General features: G+C 38.8%; 1 protein-coding gene across 1 annotated transcript in view; it reads left to right on the forward strand.

Annotated features, from left to right (window-relative positions):
- The window catches only part of si:dkey-256h2.1 (uncharacterized protein LOC337520 homolog), a 203,331-nt gene that overhangs the window by 117,786 nt on the left and 61,290 nt on the right, over window positions 1-24,255 (forward strand). Inside the window, exon 8 of the mRNA XM_063043813.1 lies at window positions 12,622-12,773. Within this exon, the coding sequence (XP_062899883.1) occupies window positions 12,622-12,773 (152 nt within the window). The remainder of the gene's footprint in view (window positions 1-12,621; window positions 12,774-24,255) is intronic.

The following is a 24,255-nucleotide window of genomic DNA, read 5'->3' on the forward strand; positions in this document are numbered from 1 at the left end:
TCCAAGATGGCATGCAACTTAGACAGCATCCTCTTTTCAGACGCCACAGTGAGAGAGTCCAGTTCCATCCCCACAACATCACTGGCCTTACGAACGAGTTTGTTGATTCTGTTGGTGTCTGCTACCCTCAGCCTACTGCCCCAGCACACAACAGCAAACATGATCGCACTGGCCACCACAGACTCGTAGAACATCCTCAGCATCATCCGGCAGATGTTAAAGGACCTCACTCTCCTCAGGAAATAGAGACGGCTCTGACCCTTCTTGTAGACAGCCTCAGTGTTCTTTGACCAGTGTTATTTGGGCTAATTGTATTTTAATTACATAAAATGCTTTTGTCAAACTTTCAAATTAATTCAACCAAGGAAACACTGTAACCAGCATATCAAACAGGCCATAGAGGCATCGAGCTCATCCAATAACACCTTGAATAAGTGATGCTGAAGCGCTTTTGCTCGAATCAAGTTTATCAGTTTGACTACCAGTGTCATTACATGAGAAAAGTCCATGCCCTTCCCAGCCAAGGGCTGCTGATGAATCACACAGTAATATTCCAGGAAGTCGGGAAAATCAGGGTCATTACGGCACAGTGCTATAAAACCAGCGCGCACACCGTGCATTGTTGGGGCCCCATCAGTAGTAATTGCCACCAGTTTATGAATGGGGATATCATTTTCACGGACATTTTTTAAAACTCATTGTAAATATCCTCACCTCTCATTCTCTCCTTTAATTGCAAAAGACTGAGGAAGATCTCCTTTGTTGTAAAATCCTGGAAAGCCATTCGACAAATACAACAAACTGAGCTGTTTGCATTACATCCAGGGATTCATCGAACTGTCGTGAAAAATATTCACAGAGTGACAAGTCCTCTAACACTTGTCGATCCACGTCCTCTGAGCAGCATGTTTGCTGGGCTTTCAACCCCGATTTGAGCTCCTCAACTTTCCTGGTATTGGTAAACTGTTACTGAGACACTAGTGTAAGTTTCAGGGGTACGCAAGTTAATGACGCCACTGTTTTTGTTTCCCATTTCTTTACATTTGGGGAATGCTGGAATTTAAAAGGGGAGAAGTGTTGTGAGCATTATAAGGGTAAGTTAATACCAATTAGGATCATGATAATATAGCAGTCCTTCCGCTATGGAAAGCTGTTTGTAAAGAGAGATTGTTTCTGGGGTTGTGGGGTTTTCTTTCCAGTCTTTTCTGCCCGGTGCGCATTAGTGAAAACCTCTGTATGCGAATATTGTTTTACCGTCCTAGATAAAGTTGTTTCTTTTGGGCATGAAGTTGTCGAGTGGTCCTTTTTCAAAGTAGAAGTTACCACATATTTGCATCAAAAGGTTTATCAGGCATAATGTATTTGTGTATTTATTTTTCATCTTTTTTCGGGGTCTACTGGGGAAGTCTCAAAGATCGAACGGTCGATCACGATCGACTGGTTGGCAACCACTACGCTAGAGTGTAAAGAAATTGATTTTTAGTCATATATTGCCAGAAAAGAATACTGTATAAGTTAATTTCCATCCATTTCTTTTCTTCATTTTAAATCTTTCCTGATTAGAATTTTAGTGAATCATGACATGCACGTTGCATCTTTCCAATATCTTTACCACAATGAACGATCAGAACTTGTACCCAAGCCAATATGTGCCCAAGTACCTGAATGAGATCTCAGGCTTTGATTACTTTGAGCAAAAATTTCATCTAGTCCAAGTTAATTACTTTGGAAGTAAAATTAAGTGGTGATTTGCAAATTAAATGCAATTTGTTCCAGGGAAACTACACTTTTTGAATCAGGCGTTTTTGAGATAACTGAAACAGAATGGATCTATTATCTTTTTCATGGGAACATTGAAAGGCTCTTTGGAATTACAAATAAACTCACCACCAGCAAATACAAATGTTTGTTTTGCAAGTTTAGATGAATTCAAAATATTGACTCCCCCTTCGTATCTGTTTTCAGTCCCCTTGCAAATAACAACTTTTAAACCATGCTTTCATCTTTTATGAAGCAAACATAACCAAGAAGAAAATATTTGTTTCCTGGCAAAGTTTACTCATTCAACTGCAGAGCACATTTTGTGGTCCTGAGTATGTTGCACAATGTGTCTTCCACATTCTCAGACATTTCATCTACTCGTCTTTGAACAGAGTTGTCACTGAGTGGAATTATTTGGTCTGGTGACTTATGCAAAACCATACTCAGAACCTGCCTTACTGCTGGCAGAATCAGTTCTTTTCCAATTGTAAGGGACTTAGCAATGAACAATGATAAGTTATTTGAAGCATGCAGACCATGCTTTGTTGTGAAGTGCTGGTATACATGCTTTGATGTGTTTTTAGTTTCTGAGCATTTTCACAAAGCAACTGCAAATAAGCCAAATTCTTGTGTGTTTTATCAAAACGTATTCTGTTCAAATGTTCGAGGAACCTAGACTGTTTCATTGCCTCATTAGAAAAAAAAAACATTTTCCACATAACAGACACATTGGCTGCTGTTGGTTCCTTGGTGGTGGTGGTATAAATCCATATTTTAGATACTCCACACTAATACTGTCTACACTTCTTTTTCATTTGGTCTGCTTCTGCCATTTTCGTTATGGATTAACGACCGTGGTCAATCGCCTATTGTTAGGGTCCAACCTCAACTGCTGCGGTCAACGAAGGGGAAAATTATGATGTCATCATAACTCAGGCAAAACATGACTCTCTGCCTGAAGGTATATAAAGTGGGACTGCAATATCTCGGGCCAGGGACTAGAGATATGTGGACAAGACCATTCAAAAGGGCAGGTTTTGAAATTTGCCCTAATTCACAGGAATTGCATCACTGTGTAATTAGATTATGGGAATTGTACTAGCTAACACTGTATTACAGTATTGAATAGCAATAATGCGCAGGCCAGGCCCAAAAATAACACAATTTCTTCAGTCCAGATTTCTCACGATATACCAAATGTACAAGTGACACATTGCCTTTCAACAACTATAATGTGCTTTGATCAATGTCGAAGATAACTGGGTTAGTAAGTGATGAGAAGATTACGTGATCATTATAATCAATTATGAGATACTAAGAATCAACTGTTTATAGTAAGTAATGAGTTTCAATTAAGCCTGTAATGCGTCAGCTGTCCCTCTTGCTACCCAGTGCCTCCCCCCCCACTGCCCCCTTTATCCTTATCACCTCATTAGGAACTCCTGTCGCTCCCGGGGTTGGGGGGGGGGGTGATATTGCCCACCTCAGGAACCACTAGATTAGATGAATTCATTGGGTTAGTTGAGCCATGAATTCATTGAATGATGGTCGTATGAACAAAAAACTCTTTAGATTTCTTATGGATGCTTATCTATTTGTGTTTGGATACTTGCTAACATCTTACATGTGCACAATTTCTTTGCCTGCACAATGAATTCTTTCAGTGTAATCTTACAACACAATGATTACATAGTATTATAGGAGGTTGTAATTACAAATCCGGTTATGTCTATAGTTCACAGGAGATGGTGAGCAATATATTAAACAAAATTGCCTCAAGCATACTTAATGACATTCCAAAGGAAGGGAGAAAGTGAACTTGTATTACATCTTTATGGTACTTAGGCTGCCTTAAATCTATCATAAGAAATTGTTTCAGAAACAGAAATATTGGAAAAATTGAGTCCATCAATGAACATCTGTAAAAGTCAGTCAACATTCAAGTCAGTGACCAGACAATCATGAAGGGAGCAGTCCCTGCTGAATGCCAAAAAGGAATACAAGAAGATGGTGTGACTAGCGGTGGATACCTAGGGGACTTGACAGAATATACAAGGGGTGATTGATGATTTCGTGGCCTAAGGTAGGAAGAGTCAATTTTAAAAAACCTAGCACATTTATTTTTCCTACATTTACACACTTAGTCCAGTGGTCGTGGAGCATACAGATCCCTTCTTTGTAGAAGTTGGCGTCTTGGACCTCCAGAAGTGGTCCACAGCAGGGGTGATTGATAAGTTCGTGGCCTAAGGTAGAAGGAGATGAGTTATTAACTTCAAACTTTCTGCATAATCACTCGAAGAGTTGAACTGCATGTGCATATAACGAGAGCTGTTTAACTCATCTCCTTCTACCTTAGGCCACAAACTTAACAATCACCCCTGCTGTGGACCACTTACTGGAGGTCCAAGACGCCAACTTCTAGAAAGAGGGGATCCGTGTGCTCCATGACTGCTGGACTAAGTGTGTAAATGTAGGAGGGAACAATGTTGAAAAATAAATGGGCTAGGTTTTCTAAAATTGACTCCTTCTACCTTAGGCCACGAACTTACCAATTATCCCTTGTATGCTGGGATGTTTTCACTTGTGGGTGAGTTTCAAACAAGGAGACACAGGTAAAAGTTAGGAGGTTACCTATTTATAACTAAGTTGCTAAAGGTTTTTTTTCTTGCAGAAGGTGGTGAGTCTTTGTATTTCTCACCACAGTGGGTGGTGGAAGCTGAATCACTGAAGTATTTAAAGTGAATGTCTAAAAATATTTGTTAGCTTGAGGAAAAGAGGGAAATGAAGAAATGGCATAGGGGAGTTGAGGGCGGACATAGATTATATATGCTTAAATGACAGGCAGGCTGGTAGGGCCTGAGGCCTATTCCTGCTCCTGGTCCATTCAACACATATAAAGTGCCGGTGGAAGTTAGTTAGTCAGGCAGCATCTCTGGGGGGAAATGAACAGATCTGTGAAGAAAGAAGCCAGAATAAAAGCGTAGGGTGAGGGGGAGAAGCAGGACACGGCGGGTGGTAGATGAATCCAGTTAAGAGGAGGAAGGCAGGAGGGTGGAGTGGAGGGAAAAGAGAATAATATGAGAAGCTTTGAACTGATAGGCAGGGAAGGCAAAGAGCTGAAGAAGGAGAAATCTCTGATAGAAGAGGACAGTAGACCATGGAGTAAAGGAAGTACATGGGAAACCACAGGAGGTGAAGGTGATGATGAGATGGACAGGTCATAAGAGAAGGGAAGGAGAAGAAGAAGGGGTTTAGAGGCCACAGGGATAAATGAAAAAAGAGCCAAGTGGTTCATGTTTCGTGGTAGGTCATGTTTGACCAATCTGTTGGAGTTTTTCGAGGAGGTTACCAGGAAAGTGGATGAAGGGAAGGCAGTGGATATTGTCTACATAGACTTCAGTAAAGCCTTTGACAAGGTCCCGCATGGGAGGTTAGTTAGGAAAATTCAGTCGCTAGGTATACATGGAGAGGTGGTAAATTGGATTAGACATTGGCTTGATGGAAGAAGCCAGAGAGTGGTGGTAGAGAATTGCTTCTCTGAGTGGAGGCCTGTGACTAGTGGTGTGCCACAGGGATCAGTGCTGGGTCCATTGTTATTTGTCATCTATATCAATGATCTGGATGATAATGTGGTAAATTGGATCAGTAAGTTTGCTGATGATACAAAGATTAGAGGTGTAGTAGACAGTGAGGAAGGTTTTCAGAGCCTGCAGAGGGACTTGGACCAGCTGGAAAAATGGGCTGAAAAATGGCAGATGGAGTTTAATACTGACAAGTGTGAGGTATTGCACGTTGGAAGGACAAACCAACGTAGAACATACAGGGTTAATGGTAAGGCACTGAGGAGTGCAGTGGAACAGAGGGATCTGGGAATACAGATACAAAATTCCCTAAAAGTGTCGTCACAGGTAGATAGGGTCGTAAAGAGAGCTTTTGGTACATTGGCCTTTATTAATCGAAGTATTGGGTATAAGAGCTGGAATGTTATGATGAGGTTGTATAAGGCATTGGTGAGGCCGAATCTGGAGTATTGTGTTCAGTTTTGGTCACCAAATTACAGGAAGGATATAAATAAGGTTGAAAGAGTGCAGAGAAGGTTTACAAGGATGTTGCCGGGACTTCAGAAACTCAGTTACAGAGAAAGGTTGAATAGGTTAGGACTTTATTCCCTGGAGTGTAGAAGAATGAGGGGAGATTTGATAGAGGTATATAAAATTATGATGGGTATAGATAGAGTGAATGCAAGCAGGCTTTTTCCACTGAGGCAAGGGGAGAAAAAAAACCAGAGGACATGGGTTAAGGGTGAGGGGGGAAAAGTTTAAAGGGAACATTAGTGGGGGCTTCTTCACACAGAGAGTGGTGGGAGTATGGAATGAGCTGCCAGACGAGGTGGTAAATGCGGGTTCTTTTGTAACATTTAAGAATAAATTGGACAGATACATGGATGGGAGGTGTATGGAGGGATATGATCCGTGTGCAGGTCAGTGGGACTAGGCAGAAAATGGTTCGGCACAGCCAAGAAGGGCCAAAAGGCCTGTTTCTGTGCTGTAGTTTCTATGGTTTCTATGGTTATTGGAAATTAAGCAAGCTGATGTTCATGATGTCATTATTCCATCACATGATGGAATATAAGGTGTTGTTCCTCCATTCTGTGCCTGGCTTCAGAGTTGCAGTGGAGGAGGCTGTAGACAGACATGTCAGTATGGGAATGGGACTGGACTTCAAATGGCTGACCACCAGGAGATCCTGGCTTTTGCAGCAGATGGAGCCAAGGTGCTCAACAAAGTGATTTCCCCAATCTGCGTGAGGTCTCACAGATGTAGAGGAGGCCATGCTGGAAGCACCAGATACAATAAATGACAATGATAGATTGCATGTGAAGTGCTGCCTCGCCTAAAGGGATTGTTTAGGCCTTGGAATAGTAGTGAAGGAGGAAGAGTAGGGGAAGTTTGCAAGGATAAGTGCCTGGAGGATGCGCAGTGGGAAAGAACGCATGGACAAGGAAGACATGGAGAGAGCGATTCCTATAGAAAGCGGAAGGAGGAGAGGAGGGGAGGAGATGCCTGGTGATGGAATTCTGTTCGAGGTGGCAGAGGTTGTGGAGAATGATGTATTGGATGCAGAGGCTCATCGGGTGGTAGATGAAGACAAGGAGAACCGCATACATGTTATGTCCTGCTCCTGTTTTCCTGCAAGGCTGGTGAGTGGACAGTGAGTGCCAGGGATCCTCCATCTTTTATTTTCTACTAGAAATTACTTTCAAAATTTAGTCTTTGTTATCTATTAACCAACTGTAGCAGCCAGTTTGCTCACAGAAATGTAATAGGTAAGTGACAGTTTAATCTGGTCTTAGGGTTGTCGATTGATGAATAAATGCTACCACAAACAAAGTAACTCCAAGCTGCATAGTGTCACATAATCCTCTATTCCCATTAGATGAAAAGACGGAACCTCTGGAAAGCTAAGTTCTAAAATAAAGGCACAAACCGTGGATTTAAATAGAGAAATTGTTGTCTAGAACAGCTATTCTTTGACCTTTAATGCTGTTTCAGATGAGGGCCACGGTCATTGATTTCCTGTACATAGTGGCACAAGAGGTAATCTAGTATTAAAGTCTCCTGAAGCAAACACATTGGTCAAGAATTTTCTCTATGTTTAAGACCATATTTTAGAATAGTACTGCATGGAGTCTCATGTCATCTTTGTGAGAGGACTAACTGAAGTGATTGGGTGTGAGAGGGAAGGTGAAGGAGAAGTTCTAACATACACTACATGCTTGATAGAATCATAAAGCCCTGGCTTTTTGCACAATTATGCCTGGAGACCATGTGCTGGCCATGGAAATCTCTTGGATGGTCCTTGCGTCTGGAGGCAACCCTTTACCTTTCGCTGGTTATTCAAATGCAGCTGGTGCAACCAACTACCGCAGGATGAAAGTGTCCAAGTTTTTGCCCAAACAGTGGGCAATAACTTTCATAACTTGTTGAATATTGGAAGAGTTGAATGCCTTTGGTTCTGTAAAGTATTAACACATAGTGCCCACAAACCAATATATACCAAACATAGATATTCCACACTGTGGACAAGTCTGCAGTCCTCATGAAACTACAGCTCCATGGAAAGTGAGGAGGAAAGTCACCAGCTCTGTTGAAATAGAGGCCAAGTGACCTCCTTTATGCAACTATTTGATATTGCAATAATTTCCATCTCCAGTTTTTGAAGTTCCTAATGTATGATGGTTTATGGTGACAATCATAGGCAAGGCAGGCCTGTACAGAAGTTGCTGCTGAGTTGGCACCATGTGACAGTTTCCTTATGAAAGTACACTCAGGGGCCACTTTATTAGGTATACCTATACACCTGCTTGTTAATGCAAATGCCTAATCAGTCAATCATGTGGCAGCAACTCAATGCGGAAAAGCATACAGAATGGTCAAGAGGTTCTGTTGTTGTTTGACCAAACATCAGAAAGGGGAAGAAATATGATCTAAGTAACTTTGACTGTGGAATGAATGTTGGTGCCAGATGGGGTGGTTTGAATATTTCAGAAACTGCTGATCTCCTGCGATTTTCATGCATAATTATCTGTGGAGTTTACAAACAATAGTGGGAAAAACATTCAGTGAGTGCCAGTTCAGTGGGCAAAAATTCCTTGTTAAGAGAAAGGTCAGACTGGCTTGATTGGTTCAGTCTGACAGGAGGTTGACAGTAATTGAAATAACCATGTGTTACATAGCAGGAAAAGGCCACAAACATACATTCAGTGGCCACTTTATTAGTTACAGGAGGTACCTAATAACATGATCACTGAGCTTACATTTCTGAAGTTAAAGTGGAAGATTGATGCTCAAACTTCAAGGATAAATGTTCTCCTCCTACTTGCCTTTCTCATTCAATTGTAGTAGCCTATCCTCCACCTTTGCTCTATCTCCTAGACAAGAAGTATTTCTGTTCCTCTGCCTTCAATAAGTTGACACCTCCCTGTGTACATACATCTACTGATACTTCTGGACACATCTTCAGTGATGTTCCTGGAATCATCGGGTGTTTTGGGTCTTTCAATATCATACACCCTCCTCCAGGTGGCCCAGCCGGGGCTGATCAGACCCCAGCTTGTGTCCAGATGGCTAGCTACTTATGACTCTACGGCTCCCCTCTTTTGAGCCACAGCCATCTTGAGGCCCTCTCTGCCGCATCGGTGGTACCAAAACTATGCATGTGCAGCACAGATTTTATGGGGCTAAACTTTCAGTTACGTAGTAGGAAAGCAACTACCTGGCCCTTTCCAGAATTTTTTGCGAAAGGAGATGTCCACAATTTTTAAGAATACATTTACTAAGTAATGCTCCATCAGGTAGCAATCCAAACAAATGTGGTCTGCTGCCTATCCATATCAATAGAAATCAATTTACATACTCAGGCAAATATACAAATTGATTCCTATTAATATGAGTAGGCAGCAGACCCTGTTGTAGCGTGGATGAAATCACTGGAGAGACAGAGTCACTGGTAGATACAAAGCAGCTTCTTTATTCGACACAACAAGGTACAGCAGGCATCATACGGAGGGAGACGCTTTCGGTAGAAAGGTCTTCTAGCCCAATGTGGGCTCAATATTTATATGCTAAACACAAAGGCAATCTCTACTTAGAAAGTTATAGATAATGCATGGACAATGCTTCCTATTGAAGCTACATACAAGATATCACACCACCTAACTTCATCCTTTCCTTCCGACGCCAACATGTCTGGTTTAGTATCCACAGTCTTTAGGAATGCAATTAAATCCACAATACATTTATTTGGCATTTTATGTGCTAAAATAGAAGACAGTTAATATTTATTATGTATAGATAATACTGTCTTCGAAACTACAGCGTCAGGTCAAACTATGGTGCCAGAAGCATCTGGTATTCACACCTTTTTAGGAAGTGCATTATTGTGGACTCAATCCACAGTACTTTGTCAAATAGAAGTCTGGTGGCCAAAGTCATTCTAAGTGTAAACAAATCATCTACCCAAAAAAAATCACTCTAACAGACCCCACTTCCGAAATTGGTTCCATTTATACAGATGTACATAAGTCAATTTTGTCAATAAGTCAGAAAATAAATATCACTTGATATGGTAATCATACTTCCACAGCAGTAAAATGAATTGCATCAAAAGCACGTTAGACTGATAAGAAAGAATAACTACTGAAAATGATCAGACAGAGAAAAGAATCTATAACACTGGACAGCAATTTTTTTCAAAGCATTGCTTCCTCAGAATTTTGTGCCTATGATAGACCACTTGAAGCTGAACACAAATATAATTTCGGACTACTTGTATCACGTAGGAATTCGCAGAAACAAGAAATTAACTTTTATTGAATGTAATGTATTTAATTGCATAACGGTGCTGACGCTTTGCAATAGATCAACTCAGCTAAAAATGTTTTGTTGATGATTTTCATTTGTACTCAGTGTCTGGTCAGACAGAAGTAGCAGTCTGTCACATGATGCTTCTGCTCTCGTGAAAGACATCAGGACAGCCAATGGCATTGACTTCCAAGTACCTCTCAACCAAGCTCTAACATTGACAGTGCAATTTGCACACAAGTATGAGGAGCCCAGGCTTTGTCTTGTCATCAATTTTATACCCAAAGTAGAGCTCATAGTCTTTCTTAATAAGTGGAGCCATGCTCCGTCTTTGAGATTTAAGCATATACTCACCGCAAATATAACAAAGTATTGTTGTTGTTGCAACATTGATAAGACATTTTTCTATCATAAATACTCCTGAAAATACAATTAGTTTATTATAATGAGTACACACAATATGCTATGCGTGTAAAGCACACGCATCAGTGTGATTGCAATCCAATTTACATGTAAAGGCAATGCATAGAGCAGTGTGTGCATTGCTGCTTTTATAATCTTTCTAAAACCTGTCTTGTCATGCAGCATCTGCCCTGCCTAAGCATGCCCATGCATGTCTGGACAAAAATAAACGCTTTCCAGCTTACATTATGGGCAACATTTAAATTGACTTCTATTATGTATTGAATTAACAAGTATAGGTGGGAAATTTCATGGTGATTTTCATGATCAGCAACCTAAAATCCATAAGGTACATCCAAAAGTATTCAGGAAGCAAATATTTTGTTGTCCAGTGTAATTGAATTGATATCTTTTGACAAAATTAACAAAATCTATTGATGATACTAGTATTATTGATGTAGTCTGCATGGACTTCAGTGAAGCTTTTGATAGGCTCCCATATGAAAGGCTGGTCCAAAATGTTAGAGCCTATGGAATTCAAAGCAAGTTGGCTTACGAAAAGGAGATGGAGTTTGATGGTGGAAGTTGCTTTTATGATTTGAAGCCTGTAACCATCAGTGTACCACAGGAACCTGTGCTGAGATCCTCACTCTTTGCTATTTATATTAATAATTTGGATTTGAGTTTGGGAGGTATGATTGGCATGTTTACAGATGGCACAAAATTTGGTGATATTGATGGCAGTGAGGAGGATAGTCATGTACAGGTATTACAGATATCAGCAATTATATTGGGAAATGAAATATAATCCTGATATTTGCAAAATTATGCACTTTTAGGATTTGTATGGGTAGAACATGTACAGTGGATGGGAGGGCTCTAGGGAATTTTGAGAAGCAGAGGACCCTTGGGTGCATAAGACCATAAATTCCTTAAGGGTCCAATGTGGGTAGATAAGGTGGTATTCAGGATGCTGGCCATCCCCTCCATGCAAATGATCAACAGCAATCACTAACTGGGCAGCAGAGAAGTTGAATTCTTGGCAGTGTTTCTTCCTCTGTTTACTTGTACTTGGACTCAGAACAGGTGAAAAGTCAAAATCCTCATAGTTCAGCCCCATGAGCAGAATCATAGGGGGTGTTGATTAGAAAGCTATATCTGAAATACTCAGCTTACAGATGAAATCTGAAATTAATTAATTTGGACAGTTGCTTATTTGGGCCAACTCTTAAAAGAACAAAAACGAATCGAGAAAATAACCAGGATTCCCTTCATTTATTTCAGACACTATGCCACTTAATTAGGACAGGAGTCTGTTGCTGAACAGTTTCTAACGACCGTCAGTATCATGTACTTGTGTGACCACTAAATGCAACATCTTGCTTAGAGCGAACAGTTTTTAAATAGCATCAGTTGTGCATATTTGGGTTCAAAAAGCAATAAAACAATTCAGCTTTGTTTTGCTCACTGCAACTTCAAGCATTCAAGCCTGGAGATGCCAGAAATGGCCGTGAGTGAAATTGAAGTGATTTCACTACTTCAACAAGTTAGGAAGTGAATGAAATTAAAATGATTTCACTACTTCAACAAGTTCGGAAGTACGAAGAATTTGAAGGTATTGAGGTTCATATTGAATGTTACAATGAAAATGAAGATTTGGATGATAGAATTGTCAAAAGCATTGTATGAAGGCAGTACATTATCTGCACTAGGTGTCTGCACTGATTTTGTTCATTTACAGTCAATCAAAAGAATACGCAGCGTACAGTGGACAAATTTCTCCATCGATAACTATTAGGAATTAATAATAGTTTTATAGTACTGTAGTAGTATTGATAGTTTTCTAATATTTTTCTATTTCATTTTAATACATTTTATTACTCAGTTAAATTGCAAGTTGTCTTTTATATACCTTTTTAACTAGTTCCATGAAACTTTGGCTAATTGTGCCAAAGTTTACTGATTGTGATGTGTCCCAATTAACCATAATCCACTATATACAATCCTTATATAGTTAGCCTTTTAGTTTCTTTCTCCTATCCCCTTTTCCCTTTGCTTAAGAAGTTATGCATATCTTTCCAATTTATAATTACAGACGCATTGGCCATTGGTTAACAGATGTCTCACCTCTTCTACCCCTATTTAATGGTGCAAAATGCACGTTCACAATGAAGACTGTGCCATGGGCCATGCCCTGGAAGCCATCACTAAACCTTCGATTCGGTAAAGAAAACCAAGTATCGACAGGTAGGAAACAGCTGCATTTTATTTCTGTCTAATATATGTGTTACTTGAGATAAAGCAAATTATACAGAGAGCCTTATCCTTTTTTATTTTACATGTTAAAGGAAGTAGTGTATCTTGGGAGGAGCAAAGTATTTAAATGGAGGAGGCTAATGCTACAATACCCAAGATAGTTCTTTGATCTTGCATAGATTCCCAGTGCAACTGTGAGAAAAAGAGAAAAATGGATATTTGACAATTGAAATGGTATATTAATTGAAATTTCAGTTAAGGAATTTTAAATTGATATTGCTCATATTGTTCAAAATCCATTGCTAATTGTAATGAATGATTACTTTGTGACACAATATAATGCAGTTTTACTTGTATACTACTGGCTCATGGCAACTATTAAGGTACTGTATCTTGAAATCTCATCCAAATCCTACTATTTTTCCCTTAATTTAAATATATGGAACATAGTGAACTGTGTACCCAAGTGATTCCAAATGCATTATGAAAACCACAAGAGGAAATTACTTTGTTCTTCATAAATGGCCTTGACTGCCCAACTAAGTCTAGAAATTAGATCAATTAACATCCATGCCTTTAGTGCTTGTGTTAATGAAAACAATATTACCTAGGGCAGACGACAAACTTTCATTTCAAGCCTGTTTCAATTTCACTAACTGTAAAATTCAAATAGGCTTCTCTGTAGATTATTCACACCAACGTGTCTGACATTTTCTGGATGTCAGATATCCACGTGATGATATCATCATCTGGATGTTCGAATTTCCTCCTGTGTCCCAAAGATGAGCAGGTTGTTAGATTAACTGCCCATTGTAAATTGTCCCTAGTGTAGATGGGTAGTAGAATCTGACAGTGGTTGATGGGAATAGGTCACATTGAAAGTTATTAATGGAATGAGATTGCTTTGTGATCCTGTATGGACTCAATGTCCTCCTCTATGTCATAAAGAAATACTCAAACCACATCCATTTCTGATCGTCCTGAAGTAATTGCAGCTCAAAGGTTTAATCTATTGCAATCATTAAATTATCCCATTCCAAATGCTACAAGTAAGAGAAGGTCATGCATAAAAAATGTTAGAGGAACTCAGCAGGCCAGGCAGCATTTATGGAACAGTCAATGTTTTGGGCCGAAAGCCTTCATCAGGAAAACACAATTAGTTTGTTTTCTCTTGCTATTCAATTCTGTTGATATTGGGAGAACATACTGGATAGGTGTGTTACTGAATATAGGCTGTGCCTACACAGCCAAAGTTCACCGAGTTTGTGAAAAATAATGGGGTAATTCTTCCAACATTGAGTAGTTGAGATACTGAAGCAGTGAGTGCCTCAGTAGTGACATCGTGGCAGCATTTCATTACTGGAGTCATCGATTTAGTTATTACTGACCACTCAAGGTTGGTCAGGGATCTTCGGACTGGTGGCAAACACATGCCTATCAGTGAAGAGCCAACTCTTTGCATAACTTCAGATATCTCATTGAACCTGGGTCTTCAATTTTCAGACTCGGCACTCAATAATGTTCAGTGCTGTAGGATAACTCTTCATCCGCACTTTGATGTCTAGTCAAGTTCACGTGGACTTAATTTCCTCATCACAGGAGTTCCCCAAGTGCTGATAGAAATCTTAGTTTGATTCTCAATTTGCTGCTGTCTAAAACATCAGAGAGGTTAGAAAACACTGTATTCACAGAGAATGATTCCATCTACTTTCATTTTAATGAGGAGCGAATAAAATCCAGGGCACTGAGGTTTGCTGGTATTGCTCGATTCCTACAAGTGCCTGCAGCATTAGACTGCAGTTGTGTGCCCGGGCTTTAGACTCATATGGTTATAGAACATTGGTTTACGCCCTTCAGCCCAACTGGCCCATGCTGACCAAGATGCATCATTCAAACATTTGGCTCATAACTTATATTTTTCCAATTCATGTCCCTCTCCAAGACCTTTCCTTCAACATAAATGGTTTCCATTTCATAAACATGCAAGTGGTTAAGGGTAATCAGAAGAAAATTCCTCTTGGCCAACATTATGTTTACAGGAAGGTCTGAACTACCAGGCATCTTTAGAGGCCAGCACTGCCAGTAGAATGTGGAGGATAAGGGTTATCCTCTACTTCCCTGGTTCCTGCCTACTGCTGTCACAACAGCTAAGCACTGATGCAACAACAGCCAATCAGAAACCAAAAATGGTGTGGAAAAAGTTTTTAATCTTTTAAAATTGAGATTAGATTTCCTGAATTAGTTTGAGGAACACCCTGTAATATAGAGCAAAGGTGTGGCAATACTATATAACGTTGCAGAAACCAGCAAACCAAACAGTAGATAATGCCAGAGAAAATGCAGCAAGGAAAACCAGAGTCTGAGGACCATGGAGGAAGAGACTGAAGAAAAGCAGGAGCAAAAGTAGGCAGATACCAGGTATCTGTTCAACATCTCTCAGCTGAGCAGAGGAGACAAGTATTGACTACTTGGGAAATAAGTACTGAACATCACCATAGAACATTAGTAAATTCGAAGAAAAGTTTCATAAGAACATTAATTATATTGAATACAAGAAGTTTCAGGTACCTTACATAATCTGAAACCATTTTGCTCTTATTTGATGTTTTTGATTCCTTTTTTATCTTCCAGCGGGACACTATTATTTTGCATGTTGTATCCAATTAGTCAAATTGTCCATAATGTTATGTGAGCATATTTTCACGTGATTCAATACAGCTTCTCTGCTGCTAGATTTCCCTAAAATCTTCCTTTGGGCTGACCAGTAGAGCTGTCCAAGTTAAAATGAGAATCTGTGAAATGAACTTTAATAAAAGTGAAAAACTCCTCAGACTTAAGCTTGTTGCTTTCTTCTGCACTGCACTGCATCCATTGTTGCATATTTCTCTCCAGGGTACTGTAGAATTTCTGGATGATGCCTGGGTGTATTCTATCTACAACGCTAGACAAACAGGCCTGACTTTAATACATAATGCATCATCTTACTTTCTAGCATTTATCAGAGATATTGCTCTGCAGCTGATTGTAAAAGTCATTATGGTGCTAAATTCTGTTACAAGGCTACATTTGAGGGGTATTTACGATGTTTACCAATCAGAAATCTATTGCTAGATGTGGCAATTAACTCATCTTGTATTTGTGGAAGCAGCCCGCTTCATATCCTTTCCTAACAATGGATCCCTATGATTGCACTTTGAGATACTACTGTTAATTTTTATTTGTTTGTTCATTATGTGCTGTGTTGTATGACGTAGGTGATCATGGTCTTTCCATGACCATGATTGTTCTTAGCAAATTTTTCCACAGAGGTTGTTTGTCATTGCCTTCTTCTGGACATTGTCTTTACAAGACAGGCAACCCCAGCCATTATCAATACTCTTCAGAAATAGTCCAGCCTGCATGCTGAGGGAAGGAGTGCCTTATGCCTCCTTTGGTCAAGATGTACGTCCACCTCCTTCATTTATACCATTGCTAAATTGTCAGAGGACTGCAGTAGTAAAACAATTTTGTCTTCATTCCTTGTTTTAATTGTAGAAAAACAATACATTTAAAATGATACAGTAAAAAACTTACGAGCTCAATGTTTGCATGCACTGTTCAAATATGGATAAAGTTATTTTAATGTTATTTTCTATATTTATTTGAGGAAAATCCATAAAAGCCTAAAGCTTCCTGTTACAGGTTACATTTTTCACACTACTGTGGTTCCATAGAATTTATGAAACAGTTGTAAGATGATTTAAGAATGCATGATGATTAAACTGATTGTCTGCATCCTGCAATTTCCAACATCTGATCCCTTTAAGCAACAAGTACTTATGCATGCCATATTAACTATTGCTGGCATGATAATAATTGCTGACAGACAACAGATTTTAATGCTGAAAATTTCAGCTTTAATATAATATGCCCTTTCAAGAATTTAAAAAAAAATCCTTGTCATTTATTGCAATCGTAAGACCATAATACATAGGAGCAGAATTAGGCCATTTGCCCATTGAGTCTGCCATTCAGTCATGGCTGTTTTATTTTCCCTCTCCACCTCATTTTCCAGCCTTCTCCCTGTAACCTTTGATACCCTTACTGATCAAGAACCCATCAACCTCTTTAAATATACACAATGATTAGACTTCCACAGCTGTCTGTGGCAATAAATTCTAGATTCACCACCCTCTGGCTACATAAATTCGTCCTCACATCTGTTCTAAAGGGACATTTTTCTATCCTGAGGCTGTGCTCTCTGGTCTTAGACTTCCCTACTATAGGAAACATTTTCTCCACGTTCACTCTACCTAGGCCTTTCAGTATTCAGTAGTCTCAATGAGATTTTGCAACCCCCCCCCCATTTTGAAAGAAATCCAACTTTTCTTGCTCTTTAATATTTTTGTAATATTAAAATCCATAAAATATATTCATATGTTAATGTATTATTATATTAATGTATAATAATGTATTATTCTGTGTTTGCTTCACCATTAGTATTTTATTACGGCAGAATATGAGAATTTACTTATATTGAAACCTTTCAGATGTTTTTAGAATGGCCTCCATTTATATAGAGATATTAATCATAGAATGGTTCAACGTTCAAAATAAATTTATTTCTAAGTACGTCTATGTTACCATATATTACCTTGAAATTCATTTTTTGCAGGCATTTACAGGAAAATATAGATCTTTATGAAAACTACGTAAGCAGACCAAGACTGACAAAAAACTAATGTACAAAAGAAGTCAAATTGTGCAAATAAAAATAATTATGAGAACATGAGTTGTAAAGAATCCTTGGATGTAGTCTGAAGGTCATTGAATCAATTCAGATTAGTGGTGATTGAAGGTATTCATGCTGGTTCCGGAGCCTGATGGTCGTAGAGTAGTATCTGTTCCTGAACCTGGTGGTGTGGGACCTAAAGCTCCTGTACCTGTTGCTGATAGTAGTAGTGAGAAGAGGGCATGGCCTGGATGGTGGGGTTCTTTGATGATAGATGCCGCTTTCTTGTAGTAGTGCTCCATGTACATGTACTTCGTGGTGGGGAAGGACTTGCCTGTGATAGACTGGGATGTATCCTCCACTTTCTGTTGCCTTTTTCATTCCTGGGTTTTGGCATTTCCATACTATGCCATGATGCAACTTGTTGGGATACTCTCCCCTCTGCATCTATAGAGGTTTGTCAAAGATTTTGGTGACATGCAGAATCTACACAAACTTCTAAGAATAGAGACTCTTTTATGCATTCTTTATGATGGCACTTACTGTATGTGTTAGTCCCAGGACAGATCAACTGCCAAGTTAACACCAAGGAGTTTAAAGTTACCGATCCTCTCCACCTTCACGAAATATCAGATGAGCTTGTCCCATTCACTCATGCTCTCCAGATAACCTTGCAATTCTTTTTCTTTCAGACACTTAACCACCCTGTTGTAAACACTCCCCCTAATAAATCCATCTCCACTATTGTTACAGGCAATGCATTACACTCTTTACCAACTTGCAATGTTTATATATATTAAAAATATTTTTGTATTTCTTATGATTCATTTGCTAATTATCTTCATTCTGTATTCTCTATTTATTGGCCCTTCCGCTAATGGAAGCATTGTTTCTTTACCTTGTCTATGTCTATTGTAATTTCAAATACCACTAATCAAATTCTGCACAATCACTTCTTTGCCTTGGTGAAATTGCCAGCATCTCAAGTCTGTTCACATAAGTGAGGTCCCTCAGGTCTAGAATAAATCTAATAAATCTGAACTGCACCTTCACGAAAGCTTTCACATCTTTTCTGAAGGTTGGTGCCCAAAACTGGACATAATAGTTGTGGCTGAACTGCTGATTTATTGGGATTCATCATTGACTTCCCTGTTCTTATATTCCATGTCATCATTGGAAAACCCAGAATGCCATATACATTTAAATTGCTTTGTATCCTGCTCCCTTCATCAAAATATGCATACATACAGTACTTCTAGACTTCTCTATTCTCATGTCCTCTAGTTTATATTGCTACTTCTTTATTCTTTCCACCAATTCTAAGACCCCACAGTTATCTGCATTAAATTTCCCCTGCCACCAATCAGCAGATTTCAACCATATCTCCTTAAGGTCTATTACTATCCTCCTCGCAGTTCACAACGACTGTTTAGTGCCGCCTGCAAATTTGAAAATTTACACCTAAATTCAAACCATTAATTTCAAGCCAGCTAAATTCAAGCCATGGGGCACCGTGGTAGCATAGTGGTTAGTGTGACACTGCTACAGCTTGGGGTATGGTAGTTCAGATTTCAGATTGAGCACTGTCTGTAAGGAGTTTATTCATTCTCCCCGTAACTGCGTGGGTTTCCTCCAGTGGTCCAGTTTCCTCCCACAGTCCAAAGATGCACCAGTTGGTAGGTTAATTGGTTATTGTAAATTGTCCCGTGATTAGGCTAATGTTAAACATGTGGGAGGGCCTGTCCTGCGCTGTATTTGTAAATGAATAAGTAAATAAATAAACGTTAACAAAAGCAATGGCCCCAGTATCAATCCCCAAGTAAATCCACTGTATGCTTCTTTCTGTCCAAAAATCAACCTTTCACTTGCTATTTGTTGTTTAGCAATTTAACCCTTTTTTATTCTATGATCCTCAACCCTAATGACAATGATGTGGAGGCCTTTTTGAAGTCACTATAAAAAAAAAATTCTCTGAACAAACTTCACCTTAGTTGGACACAGAATATATTTAGCAAATTCATGTTGCCGTCTTCTAATCAGTCACACCCATCTAAGCATAAGGTAGTTTTGTGTCTATTTTTTCCTCTCAAACTTCTCCCAAGGCCAAGTGTTTGTCATTATTCAGGTTATCCCTCCATGTTTTGGTTTTGAAGATTGGTGGAACTTCTGAAATTTTGAGAAGATTATAGCTGAGACCTCTTTAATTTCCACCCTTACTTCCCTCAGCACTCTTGTATGTATCCAGGTGATTTAATCTCTTTGAACATGGCTAGTATTTACGGTACTTCACCAATCAAATTTTAGCCCATCCAGAACTTCAGCTACAACTTAGATTATTGAGATTTCAAAACATCATCTTCTATACTGAAAAATGGTGTAAAATATTATTTATTTACCTCAACCAGTTGCCTTCTGCCACATTGGGTCCACTCCTATTTATTCTCTGTAGGCAGGTTGTGAGAAGCCAATTTAAGGTAATTTAAAATCAGCTAAATGCCACAATGGGAGTTAGATGACTGTGAGATGAGATGAAAGGACTTTCCTCATCTTGTCTTTTTCTTTTGATTACTATAGGTTAAGTTTAGATATTTATAGGACTAATGTTTCAGGACAATTTTGTTTTCCATTACTGGCATGATTGCTAATGTTGTTATTGTGTTTAAAAAGGATGGACCATAAAGAAGTGTAATATTTACTTTATTGGCATGAACAGACATGGCTACCACTTCTAGACTTAAACCTATTTGTTGTATACCGTCAGATTTGGTGCAGTATGCCAGCAACTCTTGCAAAAATGCTTTAATATATCCTTTTTAAATAACAATCTAAGCTAAATTTACATGATGGTATAAAGAACTAGCAGAGCAGATAGAAAAGATGTTTTGAGGACAGTTATGAGTATAGAAAGATGAGGCGGTGAAGCAGGAATAAACTTGCATATGTTCATGTGAGTTCAACTGCTACAATGGAAGTGCAGGGACTTTTACTTCGATAATTTGGGGCTTTTAATCTTTTTCCCAGGGTGATATGACTAATATGAGAGGACATACTTTTATGGTGATTGGAAAAAGTATAGGAGAGACTTCAGAGATAGGATTTTTACACAGAGTGTGGCAAATGCATGAATCACACTGCCAGGAATGAAAGTGGAGGCAAATACATTAGGGATGTTTAAGAGAATATCGGTTATGCACATGGATGAAAAAAATGGAGAGCTACGTGGGAGGAAAGTGTGAGATTGATTTTGAGGTAGGTTAAAAGGTCAGCACAACATCATGGGCCAAATGGCCTATTTTGTGCTGTATTAGGTTCAAGCCATTCCTGGGTTTTGGATACTAGAGGCTTAAGTTAAAGTGCAAATGGACTGCAAACAGCCAGACAGCATATGGCCATAGGAAACCAAGATGAACTTTTTTTGGACACAAGTTACTTTTAAGAACAGTAGGACTCCTTCTATGCCTTATAAGAATTGCTCAGTTATTCCCTTTCCTGAATACTGTCTTTCCACATACAATGATCCCTATCTCAGTTATCCTGTTAATAGGTTTTCTTTGGATTCCTGGAAACAAGCAGTGATCTTGACAGATTCCACTCCACTGCCAGGGCTATGAAAAAGAAATTGGGGATTTAAACAGATAGGTAGCTACTTCTGTGTAATCTCCAACAGTTAAAATCTTGGCTGATATCATTCTTCCTGGCTGCATTGTTTGGTGAAATTGAAAATGGTTGAATTGGATCTACTATCCCCAACTAAATCCCAATATGTTCACAACTGAATAATCACTGGTAAAAGAAGGCAAAAAAGCTGCTTGGTCCCACCTTAAAATATTTGGAGTAGAGTGTGTGCCAAATTTTTTAGCACATTGTATGTGAAATCAGCCAAAACAATGTAAAAGGGAATTGTTAAAGTGAGCTTTGTAGCCACTGATGCTCAATTAAAAGCAATTTTGACCCAAAGTGCCTCAACCCACAAAATTGACCTTAACCTCAAAATGATTTGTCAAATTGGATTCATAATGGCTTGTTGATGGGAATAAACTATGATGGTGCAGGGTAGCTTTGGTGGTTGGACACCTGCGACTAGTAGAATACCATAGGGATTGGTGCTGGGATCCTTGCTCTTCGATTACTAAGTTTGCAGAAGACATAGAAATTGCTTCTTTTGTTGATTATAAGGAGGACAATCCAGACACAGAATGATGATAATAATAATCATCTGGTAGTAAGATGAGCAGGGCAATGGCAGTTTAATCATAATGAGTGTCAGGTAATGCATTTAGGAGTTTTAATAAGATTGGACATGTACATGAACAGAAGAACCCTAGAGAGTACTTTTGAATTCTGTTGAATTGCTGGATCCTTTATGCTAGTTAATCTTGTTCATACTAGTTTACTAGTTTATACTTTGCTCATGGCTAAAGGCACCCTCAACTCAATGCAGAGTAATCATTAATCAAAACGAAGTCCAATTCATTGATATTTAGTGTATCTGCAACTTCAGAATAATGATTTCTCTGACTAAGATATCCAAGCAGGTGCCATGGTTTATTCTTCTGTAGGATTCCACTCGTGCTGTTTTCAAGAAAAAAGTACTATGTGACGGATTCAGAGGAAATATACTGGCAGGTGGTGAAAGGCCCCAGTGAAGAGCCCAAGTAATCAAAGGACAGTTGCATTGGAAACTAGCTGTCCATCAGAAATATTAAGTAGCCAAAGCAAGTGCATTTTAGGTACCTTCATTTGTCCATTTGGACATTGTGAGTAGTGGTAGTCTGCTGCAGACTGCGGAGCATTACAAACTAATATGCGCTCATTTCGCATGCCAGAGGTTATGTAACTTTGCCAAATGAGGAAGAGGAAAAATTAGAGTAAGAAGAAAATTATGAAACTGGTGCAGAAGGAACAGAGCTCATTGGTGCAAGTTGTGAGGTTCAATTAGTCTCCACTATTCCCCTGGATTAATTTCTTTTGACCAATACTGTACAGACAACTCTTACAAATTTAGCTTGTCCAAGTTTCACTGATCAGCAGCAGTTCCTTCTCTCCCCTTTGTATTTTTTTAGGTTTATGAAAAGAGGAACCCTTTTGGGTTGTGGTTAGGGGAGTCAGAAAAGAGAAGCAATGTGCATTACATTAACAGAACCTTCAAACTGAGAAGAAATTTTCTGGCAAGATAAAGAATTGTGGGAGTGAATGCTAGCAGCGTGTTCTGCTTATGTGTCTATCAAGGGTGAAAATCTGGAGACGTGCAAGGCGTGATCTGTTGAAGAAGGCTCACAGGAGTGCTATAATGTTTGAAGATGAGATCAACTATGAGTTGAGTTTGTTGGAGATTATTGGCAGATGAATAATGAAGAATGGTATGAACTGAGTAGATGAGGTTAGTGGTATAAAGACTGTTCCCGGGTATTGAGCAGGTTCCGATTTACAGACTGTACTCTTTTCCTAGATGTGGCCTGGCCTGGTGAGTTCCTCCAGCATCTTGTGGGTGTTGTTCGGATTTCCAGCATCTGCAGATTTTCTCTTATTTCCGATTTACAAACATCCATTAGTCAATTTTGCCCACAAGTCCAATTCTGCCCACTGACTATGGGAATCATACTTCTACAACATTGTACTGGCAGCATTGTACAAGCATGCAACATCAATAAGAACAATTGATAAAAGTGAGAAGAAAGAGGAAGTTAATTGTACCATTAATAGAAATGAATGTATGTATGTGCTGTGTGCTTCACATTTTAAATGAATAATATTATGAGAGTTCATTCATATCTAGGGTGTCCTTCATTTCTAGGGATAGGCTGTAGATGATAATAGATTTGAAAAATAACTCTCTGGCTTTAACAAGTCACATACTGTCATTAAATTGCTTATGACACTGCATGCTTTTGGGTCATCAGTTTTGGCCCAAGACTGTGCTGGAAGAGTGTAGCTCTATTTCTTTCTAAACCTACTAAGAACCTTATGTCATCAATACTTTATTTTGTATGGTAAAATGAAAGCCGCAAAGTGATCCATTGCACATTACCTCCATGTAGTCCAAGATAACTTTTGGTGTTGCAAACTACTTATGCTCTAGTTGAAGTATGTAGACACTCAAAGAGCACACTTACGTAACAATCATGTCAGTTAGAAGACAACACAACATTTACACAAAAAGTAAGTGATACATGTTGTGGTTCTGTATTGGCAACACTGCATCCAAATTTAATCCCTGCTTGCCTTGTTAGATATGTATACTTATTTATTTCAGTTGTCATATTAGTAGACAGTTGGTTTAGGTAAAGAGGAAGTCCATTTTCAATTCATTATATTTCCTTCAGTCTGATTGGTTTACATCAGTCACATGGTGGTCTATAAGATTTATGTGTTTGGTTATTAATTGACATGGAATCTGAACAGAGTGAAATAATCTTCAAATGAAGTTATTGCCAAAATAGTGAAATTATTACTTAATTATTTTTAACTGACTTGGATACTCTAAGTTGATGTGTGGTGTATGCTAAAAATGATATTTTTTAATAGAAATCTTTTTGGATTCAAAATAATTGTTTACGTTGCTTAGTTTTACTAAGTGCTTGAGTAGAAATGCGATGAATTCTTTTTCAAAATATTTAAATGACTATATTTTGTTAATCTATTTGAATATCAGACCTACAGGAAAATAAATGAACAGGAATGGTTATATATTTTTGGTGTTGGTGTTGGTGTTGTAATGAAACACACAAAAATTGCTGGAGGACCTCAGCAGGCCAGGCAGCA

The sequence above is a fragment of the Mobula hypostoma genome, chromosome 3 (genome assembly GCF_963921235.1).
Source record: "Mobula hypostoma chromosome 3, sMobHyp1.1, whole genome shotgun sequence".
Taxonomy (NCBI): domain Eukaryota; kingdom Metazoa; phylum Chordata; class Chondrichthyes; order Myliobatiformes; family Myliobatidae; genus Mobula; species Mobula hypostoma.